Source organism: Chiloscyllium plagiosum, chromosome 39, assembly GCF_004010195.1.
Source record: "Chiloscyllium plagiosum isolate BGI_BamShark_2017 chromosome 39, ASM401019v2, whole genome shotgun sequence".
Taxonomy (NCBI): Eukaryota; Metazoa; Chordata; class Chondrichthyes; order Orectolobiformes; family Hemiscylliidae; genus Chiloscyllium; species Chiloscyllium plagiosum.
The window spans coordinates 5,309,781-5,323,355 of record NC_057748.1 but is presented as its reverse complement, the minus strand read 5'-3'; the positions used below and the strand labels follow the sequence as shown (position 1 = coordinate 5,323,355).

General features: G+C 48.1%; 1 protein-coding gene across 9 annotated transcripts in view; it reads right to left on the bottom strand.

The window, feature by feature from the left end:
* The window catches only part of ppfia3 (PTPRF interacting protein alpha 3), a 135,244-nt gene that overhangs the window by 43,208 nt on the left and 78,461 nt on the right, over nucleotides 1-13,575 (bottom strand). For 7 of the 9 annotated variants that reach the window (XM_043679592.1, XM_043679597.1, XM_043679598.1 and 4 more), the window contains 3 exons: nucleotides 10,337-10,484; nucleotides 6,245-6,247; nucleotides 4,657-4,883 (listed from right to left, as the gene is read on the bottom strand). In XM_043679592.1, the coding sequence (XP_043535527.1) occupies nucleotides 4,657-4,883; nucleotides 6,245-6,247; nucleotides 10,337-10,484 (378 nt within the window). The remainder of the gene's footprint in view (nucleotides 1-4,656; nucleotides 4,884-6,244; nucleotides 6,248-10,336; nucleotides 10,485-13,575) is intronic. The other 2 variants (XM_043679596.1, XM_043679600.1) reach the window with 1 other exon arrangement.

The following is a 13,575-nucleotide window of genomic DNA, read 5'->3' as shown; positions in this document are numbered from 1 at the left end:
CACAGAGAGACAGAGCACGAGACACACAGAACGACAGAGCGCGAGATGCACAGAGCGACAGAGCGCGAGACGCACAAAGCGACAGAGACACAGAGAGACAGAGCACGAGACACACAGAGAGACAGAGCACGAGACGCACAGAGCAACAGAGCGCGAGACGCACAGAGCGACAGAGCACGAGACACACAGAGCGACAGAGAATGAGATGCACAGAGCATGAGAGACACAGAGACAGAGCACGAGACACAGAGACAGAGCACGAGACACAGAGACAGAGTAACAGAGCGTGAGATGCAGAGTGACAGAGCATTAGACACACAGAGCGACAGAGAATGAGATGCACAGGGCATGAGAGATACAGAGAGACAGAGCACGAGACACACAGAGCGACAGAGCACGAGACGCACAGAACGACAGAGTGCGATACACACAGAGCGTCAGAGAATGAGATGCACAGAGCATGAGACACAGAGCGACAGAGCACGAGAGACACAGAGCGACAGAGCACGAGAGACACAGAGCGACAAAGCACGAGAGACACAGAGTGACAGAGCGCGAGACACACAAAGCGAGAGAATGAGATGCACAGAGCATGAGACATAGAGCGACAGAGCACGAGACGCACAGAGCGACAGAGAATGAGATGCACAGAGCATGAGAGACACAGAGCGACAGAGCAGGAGAGACACAGAGCGACAGAGCACGAGAGACACAGAGTGACAGAGTGCAAGACGCACAGAGCGACAGAGAATGAGATGCACAGAGCACGAGAGACACAGAGCGACAGAGCGCAAGACACACAAAGTGAGAGAATGAGATGCACAGAGCATGAGACATAGAGCGACAGAGCACGAGACACACAGAGCGACAGAGAATGAGATGCACAGAGCGACAGAGCATGAGACACACAGAGCGACAGAGCGCGAGACGCACAGAGCGACAGAGCGCGAGACGCACAGAGCGATAGAGCACAAGACGCACAGAGCGACAGAGAATGAGATGCACAGAGCATGACAGACACAGAGAGACAGAGCATGAGACACACAGAGCGACAGAGAATGAGATGCACAGAGCATGACAGACACAGAGAGACAGAGCACGAGACACACAGAGCGACAGAGCACAAGACGCAGAGTGACAGAGCATGAGACACACAGAGCACAAGAGACACAGAGAGACAGAGCACGAGACACAGAGAGACAGTGCGCGAGACGCAGAGAGACAGAGCACGAGACGCACAGAGCGACAGAGCGCGCGACGCACAGAGCGACAGAGCACGACACACAGAGCGACAGAGCGCGAGACATAGAGCGACAGAGCGCGAGACACAGAGCGACAGAGTACAAGAGACACAGAGAGAAAGAGCACGAGACACACAGAGCGAAGGAGAATGAGATGCACAGAGCATAAGAGACACAGAGAGACAGGGCACAAGACACAGAGAGCGACAGAGCGCGAGACGCACAGAGCGACAGAGCACAAGACACACAGAGCGACAAAGCGCGAGAGACACAGAGTGACAGAGCGCGAGACGCATAGAGCGACAGAGCGCGAGAGACACAGACCGACAGAGAATGAGAGAGACAGAGCGACACAGCGCGAGACGCACAGAGCGACAGAGCACAAGACACACAGAGCGACAAAGCGCGAGAGACACAGAGTGACAGAGAATGAGAGAGACAGAGCGACACAGCGCGAGACGCACAGAGCGACAGACCACAAGACACACAGAGCGACAGAGCGCGAGAGACACAGAGCGACAGAGAATGAGTGACACAGAGCGACAGAGCGCGAGACGCACAGAGCGACAGAGCACAAGACACACAGAGCGACAAAGCGTGAGAGACACAGAGTGACAGAGCGCGAGACACTCAGAGCGACAGAGCGCGAGAGACACAGAGCGACAGAGAGCGAGAGACACAGAGCGACAGAGCGCGAGAGACACAGAGCGACAGAGAATGAGACACAGAGCGACAGAGAATGAGAGACACAGAGCGACACAGCGCGAGACGCACAGAGCGACAGAGCACAAGACACACAGAGCGCGAGAGACACAGAGTGACAGAGAATGAGAGACACAGAGCGAGAGAGCGCGAGACGCACAGAGCGACAGAGCACAAGACGCTGAGTGACAGAGCATGAGACACACAGAGTGTCAGAGCACAAGACACACAGAGCGACAGAGAATGAGGTGCACAGAGCATGACTGACACACAGAGACAGAGCACGAGACACACAGAGCGACAGAGTGCGAGACGCACAGAGCGACAGAGCACAAGACGCTGAGTGACAGAGCATGAGACACACAGAGTGACAGAGCATGAGACGCACAGAGCATGAGAGATACAGAGACAGAGCACGAGACACACAGAGCGACAGAGCACGAGACACACAGAGCGACAGAGCACGAGACACACAGAGCGACAGAGAATGAGATGCACAGAGCATGAGAGATACAGAGCGACAGAGCACGAGACACAGAGCGACAGAGCACAAGACACACAGAGCGACAGAGCACGAGAGACACAGAGCGACAGAGAATGAGATGCACAGAGCGACAGAGCGCGAGACGCACAGAGCGACAGAGCACGAGACGCACAGAGCGACAAGCGCGAGACGCACAAAACGACAGAGAATGAGATGCAAAGAGCATGAGACACAGAGCGACAGAGCACGAGAGACACAGAGCAACAGAGCGCGAGACGCAGAGCGACAGAGCACAAGATGGACAGACCGACAGAGAATGAGGTGCACAGAGCATGAGAGACAGAGACAGAGCACAAGACACAGAGAGACAGAGCACGAGACACACAAGAGCGACAGAGCACGAGACGCACAGAGCGACAGAGAATGAGATGCACAGGGCATGAGAGATACAGAGAGCCAGAGCACGAGACACACAGAGCGACAGAGCACAAGACACACAGAGCGACAGAGCACGAGACACACAGAGCGACAGAGAATGAGATGCACAGGGCCTGAGAGATACAGAGCGACAGAGCACGAGACACACAGAGCGACAGAGCATGAGACGCACAGAGCGACAGAGAATGAGATGCCCAGAGCATGAGAGACACAGAGAGACAGAGCACGAGACACACAGAATGACAGAGCACGAGACACACAGAGCGACAGAGCATGAGACACACAGAGCGACAGAGAATGAGATGCACAGAGCATTAGAGACACAGAGACAGAGCACGAGACACAGAGAGACAGAGCACTAGACACACAGAGCGACAGAGCACAAGACGCACAGAGCAACAGAGAATGAGATGCACAGAGCATTAGAGACACAGACAGAGCACGAGACACAGAGAGACAGAGCACGAGACACACAGAGCGACAGAGCGCGAGACGCACAGAGCGACAGAGCGCGAGACGCACAGAGCGACAGAGAATGAGATGCACAGAGCATGAGACACACAGAGAGACAGAGCACGAGAGACACAGAGCGACAGAGCACGAGACACACACAGCGACAGAGCACAAGACTCACAGAGCGACAGAGCAGGAGACACACTGTGACAGAGAATGAGATGCACAGAGCACGAGACACACAGAGCGACAGAGCATATGAGACACAGAGCGACAGAGCGCGAGACACACAGAGCGACAGAGCGCGAGACGCACAGAGCGACAGAGAATGAGATGCATAGAGCATGAGACACACAGAGAGACAGAGCACGAGAGACACAGAGCGACAGAGCACAAGACGCACAGAGCGACAGAGCACGAGACACACAGAGCGATAGAGCACAAGACGCACAGAGCGACAGAACATGAGACACACAGAGTGACAGAACGCAAGATGCACAGAGAGACAGCAAGCCAATTTAAGAATGCATGAAGTGTGAGGTTATGTTTCAGTTATAGACGGTATTGGTGAGACCATATCTGGATACTGTGTACAGTACTGGTCACTTTATTGAAGGAAACAGTTTTGAGAAAGTTTATCAGACCATACCTGCAATGAACAGGTTGCCTTATGTGCAAAGATTGGACAGGTTGAGCTTGTATCTGCTGGAGTTCAGACAGTAAGAGGAAACTTGATTGAATCATATAGAATCCTGAGGGATCTTTTCTCGTGGGAGAATCTAGAATTAGGGGTCACTTTTTAAAGTAAGGGGTCATCCATTTAACACACATATAAAAAAGAGAATCATTTTTCTCTCAGATGGTCATCAATCTTTGGAACTCTCTTCCTCAACAAGCAGTGGAAGCAGAGATTTGGAATATGCTTAAGGCAGAGGTGGAGTGATTCTTGGTAAACAAGGGCTGAGAAGGTTCTCAGAGGAAGGCAGAAATGAACAGCAATGTGATTAGCCATGAATTGGCTCAATGGTGGAAACAGTTCAAGGGGCTGAGTGGCTTTCTCCTGCTTCTAGTTTATGTTGCGTTTGGTTATGAAGAGTAATGCTGGCTTTTTATTGCACTGACATATGCCAGACTGTTATGTGAAGGTAAAACAGTCTCTCTAAGACACAAGAGGGAATATTTCTGCTCTCATGTGAGTTCATCAGCAGGTTAGTGTGTACAAACACAAACAAACTCACTCTCTCTGTGAGTCACAGACATGACCACTAATGAATGGAAACACTGCTCACTGGTATCGAGGTTGGAAACACCAGGATTCCCCAGATGAAGCCCTCTCACCTTATTTCCTTATTGATGGCCTCCAACTGTTCCTGAAGCATTAGAGCAAGGGTCTGGACATCAGTCTGTCCACTAGGTGACAGGACATCGGCCGAGCTGAACATCGTCTCGCGGTCGTCATCCTCCATGTCCGAGCCGTCCACATCACTCTCAAATGCTTGGGCGACGTTGGCCAGCACGTTCGCCTGTTGGGCACGTTCCCATTCCTGTTCGTTCAACGTCTGTACCTGCACGCAAACGACAATCTCTTAGCAGGAAACTCACACCAGGCCTGACTCCTAGACACAGGCAACACGCAGCAGGCCCGACTCCTAGACACAGGCAACTCGTAGCAGGCCTGACTCCTAGACACAGGTAACTCACACCGGGCCTGACTCCTGGACACAGGCAACTTGCACCGGGCGTGACTCCCAGACACAGGCAACTCGCACCGGGCCTGACTCCTAGACACAGGCAACCCGCACTGGGCCTGACTCCTAGACACAGGCAACTCGCACCGGGCCTAACTCCCAGACACAGGCAACTTGCACCGGGCCTGACTCCCAGGCACAGGCAACTCGCACCGGTCTGACTCCCAGACACAGGCATCTCGCACCGGTCTGACTCCCAGACACAGGCAACTCGCACCAGGCCTGACTCCTAGACACAGGCATCTCACACCGGTCTGACTCCCAGACACAGGCAACTCGCACCAGGCCTGACTCCTAGACACAGGCATCTCGCACCGGGCCTGACTCCTAGACACAGGCATCTCGCACCGGTCTGACTCCCAGACACAGGCAACTCGCACCAGGCCTGACTCCCAGACACAGGCAACTCGCACCAGGCCTGACTCCCAGACACAGGCAACTCGCACCGGGCCTGACTGCCGGACACAGGCAACTTGCACCGGGCCTGACTGCCGGACACAGGCAACTCACACCGGGCCTGACTGCCGGACACAGGCAACTTGCACCGGGCCTGACTGCCGGACACAGGTAACTTACACCGGGCCTGACTCCCAGACACAGGCAACTCACACCGGGCCTGACTGCCGGACACAGGTAACTTACACCGGGCCTGACTCCCAGACACAGGCAACTCGTACCCGGCCTGACTCCCAGAGACAGACAACTCACACCGGGCCTGACTCCCAGAGACAGGCACCTCGCACTGGCTCCTTATAATCAAGAGACAACCCCTTCCCGGATTTCTTTTAAACCTACATCCTATAAACAGCATGGGATCATCACAGGCACCTTCCCCTCAAACAGACCCATTTCTTCACAAAACCAGGAAATCATCAGGAAGGAAAGAACAAGGCATGAAAGGAAATTTATATTTTGATAAACAACTGTCAAAGGCTGAGATGAGGTCATTCTGAGAAAACTGGCTGATGGTAGCCTCTGCTTCATTGGTTTTGCAAAGCAGCAGAGAGAGACATTTACAGTCAGCATTGGGCTCCAGCTGGCCTGAGCCTTCCTGCAAATGCCTTGGCTCTGCTTGGCTGTGCAGTTTCACTGGGCACCAATACAATCTGACGACAGCCTGCTCCACACCAGCAAGCATGCAACCCATTACAGAGAAATGCATTGACCTGTTCACTTACATGCTGCAGAATCCAAGCGGAAGCAGAGAGATAGGGTCAGCAGAGCGAGAGGGAGAGAGAAACAGAGAGACAGACACATCATGTTAACATTTTGTGGAATAACTATGCTGCGGGAGGTGGTGGCGTAGTGGTAATGTCTACTAGTTTAGTAACCCAGAGTCTCAGATTAATGCTCTGGGGAGTGGGGTTCGAATCCCACCAAATTTAACTCATTCAATTAATAATTCTGCATTTATTAGACATTTAACTAATATTTCTGCAAATGAAGGTTAGGCTGTAAGGGTGGTCATCTATTGTGGCTTGTCAGAAAATAATCACACAGCTTTATAATGTCCTTTTGGAAAAGATCTGCTGTACTTACCTGGTCTGGCCTACATGTGACTCCAGATCCCATCGTGATATGGGTGACATTTAACTGCCCTCTGGAATGGTGAAGGCGGCCATTCTGTTGAAGGACAATTATGGACGGACAACAAATATTGACCTTGTCAATGTAGTGCAAAGGGGTAATTACACCTTTATCTAAGAATACCTATTGAGCATATGCATAAGGAGCCACGTATCGTATGAAACTGGGACCACAGTATGTGGGTTCCTTCTGTTTCCATCCCTTGGCTAAACAAGTAGGAATTTCTTCTCTGAAAAGGTGGTGAATCTGTGGAATCCTTAACCACAGAGGGCTGTTGAGGCTGGTGGCTGAGACAGACAGATCTTTAGTCAGGAAGGGAATCAAGGAATATGGGGAAAAGTAGGAAAGTGGAGTAGAGAATTATCAGATTAGCCACAATCTATTGAATGATGCAGCAGACTCAATGGGCTGAATGGCCTACTTCTGCTCCTGCATCTTGTGGTCTCATGTTTAATGAAGCTGGATAACATTCAGTCACCAGAGTACAGACATGATCTTACTATAGTCAGTAACATTCATAAATAAGTTGGGAATGGGAGGAAGTCATTCAGCCCCTAAAGCCTGCCTCACGAATCAATCAAATCATGGTTAATACATCCCCTAATTCCATATCCCTTTCCCAACAAAAAAAGATCAACAAAAACAAAATATTGTAGATGCTGGAAATCTGGAACAAATATAGAGAATGCTGGAGAAATTCAGCAGATCTGGCAGCTTCTGCGCAGAGACAGTTAACATTTCTGGTCTAGAATGAAAGTTCTGAAGAAGCACATCCAATTCAAAATGTTCACTCTGTCCCTCTCCACAGATCATATAGTCCAAACAGTGTAGAAACAGGTCAAGGAGTCTGCAATGACTCTCCGAAGAGCATCCCACCCAGACCCAGCCCCTACCACCTCCCTACTCTATCCCCTTAACAGTGAATTTCTGCTAGCACCTAGCCCACACATTCCTAGACACCATGGGGCAATTTACCATGGTCAGTCCACCTAACCTGCATATCTCTGGACTGTGAGAGGAAAGACAGGGAGAATGCACAGACTCCACACAGAGAGTCACCCAAGGCTGGAATCAAAGCCGGGTCCCTGGTGCTAACCACTGTGCCATGGTGCCATCCAGATGTTGCCAGACGTGCTAAAAATGTGGCAACCTCCTTCCTTGAATTCTCAATTAACCCTCCTGCATCCACAGCTTTTAAGGGAAGGGAGTTCGAGATTTTCACTCCTTTTTCTGTGAAAGCTTACTTCCCAAAGTGAGTCTGATGGTCCAGTTCCCATATTAAAGTTGTGTTCCTGCTTTTTTTCAACTCGCTGACCAGAGGAACACCTTTCAACAACTAGGTTGTAGAATTTCATGCTTTGAACGCCTTGATCTGATCTAAACTCAAGGCTACGTTTCACAACTTTGATTTTCAATCTGCTCCTCAATGTTCCCCATGTTTGTTACGTCTCTGAAAACAACTCGACCTTTTATGTTTTTACAGCAGTTATAGAGGTGTTCAATCATTATTAATACTTTTTGGAGAACTCGTGCAGAAAAGATTTGTTCATTTGAATGCCTTAGAAGTTGTCTGGACTTGGGTTTCATTATTAGAAACATTTACTCAAGAGGACATTTCGATTAGCCCAACATTAACATCAACAGAAATCAGATTAATTGATCACATGCATATTGCTGTTTGCTAACTCTTAGTTGCAGTGTTCCATACATTAGAACAGGGATATATTTGTAAAAGTACTTCATTGCCTGTAAAGTGCTTAGGCACTAGATAAACATCGGATTTTTTTTAAAACTCCACCTGTTCAGAGGTAGGGACAGTGCCACAAGAGCCATCTAAATGCATTCCTTTAATTGTAAAGCATCCGCAGGGCAATGGAGAACAGAGGTTTGGGGCCAATTAGCTCTTTCAGGGAGCTGGCACAAATATGACAGCCTGAATGGCCTCCTGCAGTGCTATATCACTCTATGGTTCCAAACCGAAACATTGCCAGGAGCTGCTGTACACATTAAAATATTGGCAAAAAGCAGGGGTATTGGGATTGAAAGAGCATTAAATTGATTTTTTTTCCCAATCACACATTTGAGAGATCTGGAACACGTTGCCTGAAAGTGGTATGGAAGCAGATGCAACAGAAATATTCAAAAGAGAACTGGACACTTACTTGAAGAAAAAGAATTTGCAGGGCTATGGGGCAAAACATGGGTGGGCAAGACTAAATAGCAGCTCTTTCAAAGAAGTTGCATTCATTCAGTGGGCTGAACCACCTCTACCTCATTCCCAGGTTTGTTCAAAGGATATGGGCCTTGTTTGCAATGTCAGTATTTATTGTTGATCCTTAATTGCTCTTGAGAAGCTGCCTCCTTTAATCACTGCAGTCCATGTGGTGTAGGGACCTTTAGAGGCGGGGATCCAGGGTTTTGACCCAGTGACACTGAAGTGACAATGATATATTTCCAAGTCAGGATGGTGAGTGGCTTAGAGAGGAACTTGCACCCAGGTATCTGCTTTTTTTGTCCTTTTAGATGATTGTGGGCATGGGATTAGATTGTATTGTGGAAAGGGCCTTGGTGAGTTGCTGCAGTGCATCTTGCACATGGTACAGACTGCTGCTACTAAGCACCAGTGGACATTTAATGTGATGGATAAGGTACTGAGTAACTGGGGGAATGGTTCATTTTGGCTGGTTTTGAGTTGGTCATTGGAAGTATACCCATCCACCCACTCCCAAAGCCTGTCCACCCATCACACCCCTGGCTTGTGCCTCAAAGGCTTTGGGAGTGAGGATTTCTGTATCATTCTGTTTCTAATTATGTGCCAGACACAGAATGGACTCTATTAAATAGATGGCTTTAACTGACAGAAACTGGTTCACTGCCTTGTTGCAACTAATAGCTAACCTGCATCAGCGCAGGATTGCATGTGAACAGATACTCAAAGTTTAGACCAGTCATTCCAAATGAAAAGTTGTTGATTGAGCAAGTTGCCCTCTGCTTTCGGAAGTCACTGACATTCAGAGTCATTGAGGCCACTTTGAGAGTAGCTTAATAGACAGTACTCCAAACTATCACCAGCTTTTCACAGAATCTTACTGCGAAGGAGAAGATAATTTGACCCATCGCCCATCCCTCTCTCTCCCTCCCTCTGAAAAAGAGCTTGCCAATTAGTTCGGCTCCCCTATGATTCTACGTTTTTTTTAGTTTTTTAAAATATTTATCCAATTTCCTTTTGAAAATGACTAGTAAATCTGCTTCCAATGCCCGTTCAGTCAGTGCATTCCAGGTCTTAACTCACTGTAGATAAGAGCTCTCATCTCTCCGTAGATCTTCTGCCAGTTATCTTAAATCTGCATTATCGGGCTGCTGACTTTGTTGCCAGTGGCAACGGGTTTCTCCTGGTCTACTCTGTAGAAATGTTCATTATTGTAAACACCTCAGTTAAATTCCCCCATTAACCTTCCCTGTTCTAGGGTGACTAAGGGCATGTTTTCCAAAAAGAAACCCACTGTCATCATTAATACATACAGCTTGCTAGCAACATCCAGACGCTCACTTAACAAGTGCAGGCATTACAGGTCAAATAGCCTTCTTCTATGTTGTAACATGTCTGAGATAGTGCTGTCCGGCATTCACCAGTGATGGTTTGGAACCAGGCTTCAGGCACTGAAAGACATCACCAAATTTACCTTTGAGGGGTCATCCTTCAGTGCTGCCCAGCGTCCTTTGTTGGGTCTTCGAAGGACCCCTGTGGTGCTATAGATGTCCATGTGACTGCCCACAGGAATGCCGGAACTGTGAGAGTATCTGAGCTCTGATGCACTCCCTGGGAGTGACCTGTTGTGCCGAAAAGGAAAGCAATAATTAGCAGTGCGATTGACAAAACAAACATAAGAAAACTCTTTGTATATTTATGGCAGCTTGCTATTTTCAGGAACGAGTTAGGTATAGTTCTTAGCTAAAGGGATCAAAAGGATATGGGGAGAAAGCAAGAACAGGGGACTGAGTTGGATGATCAGCCATGCATCATATTGAATGGCGGAGCAGGTTTGAAAGGCTGAATGGCCTACTCCTGCTCCTATTTTCTATGTTTTTACAAAGTATAGACTACACAGTTCTTGGAAATGACTGGAGGTGGCCAGTGTTCAACAACCATGCACAGGGAAAATCCAACAGAGTTAAATTCTTTGTGTGAGGAACAAGAGGAAGGCCAGAGTTGAGGGTAGGGACGATGAGGGATAGCAGAGGGAACTTGTGCCTGGAGTCGGAAGAAGTAGGGGAGGTCCTTAATGAATACCTTGCTTAATTATTCACTAGTGAGAGGGACCTTGACTTTTCTGAGGACAGCATGAAACAGATTGATATGCAAGAACAGGTTGATATTAAGGAGAATATGCTGAAAATTTTGAAAAACATACGGATAGATAAACCCCCGGACCAGACAGGATATACCCTCGGTTACTACAGGAAGTGAGGGAAGAGATTGCTGCGCCTTTGGCAATGACCTTTGCATTCTCACTGTCCACTGGAGTAGTGCCAGATGATTGGAGGTTGGCAAATGTTATTCTCTTATTCAAGAAAGGGATTAGGGATAATCTTAGGAATTATGTCAGTGGTGGGCAAAGTATTGGAGAGGATTCTGAGAGACAAGAATAATGATTACTTGGAAAACCCTAGTTTGATTAGAGATAGTCAGCATGGCTTTGTGAGGGGCAGGTCATGCCTCACAAACCTTACTGAATTCTTTGAGGATGTGACAAAACATGTCGATGAAGGTAGAGCGGTGGATGTGGTGTACATGGATTTTAGCAAAGCGTTTGATAAGGTTCCCTGTGGTAGGCTCATTCAGAAAGAGGCATGGGATACAGGGAAACCTGGATGTCTGAATACAAAATTGGCTGGCCCATATAAGACAAAGGGGGTGTAGCAAATGGAAAGTATTCAGCCCGGAGTTCGGTGACCAGTGGTGTTCCGCAGAGATCGGCTCTGGGACCTCTGCTCATTGTGATTTTTATAAATGATTTGGATGTGAAAGTGGAAGGGTGGATTAGTAAGTTTGCCAATGACACGAAGGTTGGTGGAGCCAAGGATAGTGTGGAGGGCTGTTGTAAGTTTCAATGAGACATTGACAGGATGCAGAACTGGGCTGATAAGTGGCAGATGGAGTTCAAACTGGAAAAGTGTGAAGTGATTCATTTTGAAGAGTCAAATTTGAATGCAGGGTGAAAGGCAGGATTCTTGGCAGTGTGGAGGAACAGAGGGATCTTGGGATCCATGTCCATTGATCCCTCAATGTTGTCACTCAAGTTAATAGGGTTGTTCAGAAGGCATCTGGGGTGTTGGCTTTCATTAGCCGGGGGATTGAGGTTAAGAGCTGCGAGGCTATGCTGCAGCTCTGTAGAGTCCTGGTTTGACCACACTTGGAATATTGTGTTTAGTTCTGATTATAGGAAGAATGTGGAAGCTTTAGAGAGGGTGCAGAGGAAATTTACCAGGATGCTGCCTGGACTGGAGGGCATGTCTTCTGAAGAAAGGTTGAGGGAGCTAGAGCTTTTCTCATTGGAGGTGACTTGACAGAGGTGTACAAGATGTTGAAAGGCATAGATAGAGTGGATAACCAGAGACTTTTTCCCAGGGCGGAAAAGTCAGTCACAAGGGTCACAATTTTGCAGTAATTGAAAAAGGTTTAGGGGAGATGTCAGAGGTGGGTTCTTTACTCAGAGGGTGGTGGGTGCATGGAATGCACTGCCAGCAGTGGTAGTAGAGTCAGAGACATTAGGGACATTCAAATGACTCTTGGCTAGGCACATGGAAGTTAGTACAATGAAGGGTATGAAGGTTAGCTTGATCTTAAAGTAGGATAAAAGGCCGGCACAACATCAAGGGCTAAAGGGCCTGTACTGTGCTGTACTGTTCTATGTTCTCTGAAAAGATATCCCAGTAAGAATCACACCTGTTTAAGAATCTATGGTCTATGCTACCAGTGGGACTGGCTGCCATCTACACTTGCCCAATCCTGAGGCCCCAAAAATTGTCTATCACTGCACTGCCCAGGAAATCCTGGAGAGTAAGGCAAAGACTCTGATCTCTCTTCCCCAACAACAACCTGCATTTAGATGGTAGCTTAAACATAGAAAAGTGATTTACAGGAGCAAAATCAAATGAAAACTGACACTGTTTAGACAAAGAGACACACTTTAAAAATATTTATATCTTGCCCTCATCAGATCAGATGCATGAATACCAGATTTCAAAGGGAACGACAATTCATACTGCATGAGAAAAGGGTACTGATTGGATGGCAGAAGTAGGCCATTCATATCATGAATGTCTTTCTCAAAAACTTTCACTCATGGGCAAGGTCACTGGCAAGGCCAGAATGTGTTTCCCATCAAGGACAGGATGGCTTTTAAGGGCAGTTCAGAGGTAGCAATGGGAATTGGTTTGCTCAGTGGGTTGGATGGCTAGATGGATGCTGAGGGATACCAACAACGTGAGTTCAATTCTTAACACAGCTGAGATCTAACAGAGGAAAATTAGAGGAGCGTAAAAAATACATTATATTTGCATTTTTAAATTTTACTTCCTTTCAATTATTAGCAAATAAAATAGACAATAGATGCAGGAGTAGGCCATTCTGCCCTTCGAGCCTGCACCACCATTCAATATGACCATGGCTGATCATCCTTAATCAGTATCCTATTCCTGCCTTATCTCCATAACCCTTGATTCCACTATCCTTGAGAGCTCTATCCAACTCTTTCTTAAATGAATCCAGAGACTGGGCCTCCACTGCCCTCTGGGGCAGAGCATTCCACACAGCCACCACTCTCTGGGTGAACAAGTTTCTCCTCATCTCTGTCCTAAATGGTCTACCCCGTATTTTTAAGCTGTGTCCTCTGGATCGGCACTCACCCATCAGCGGAAA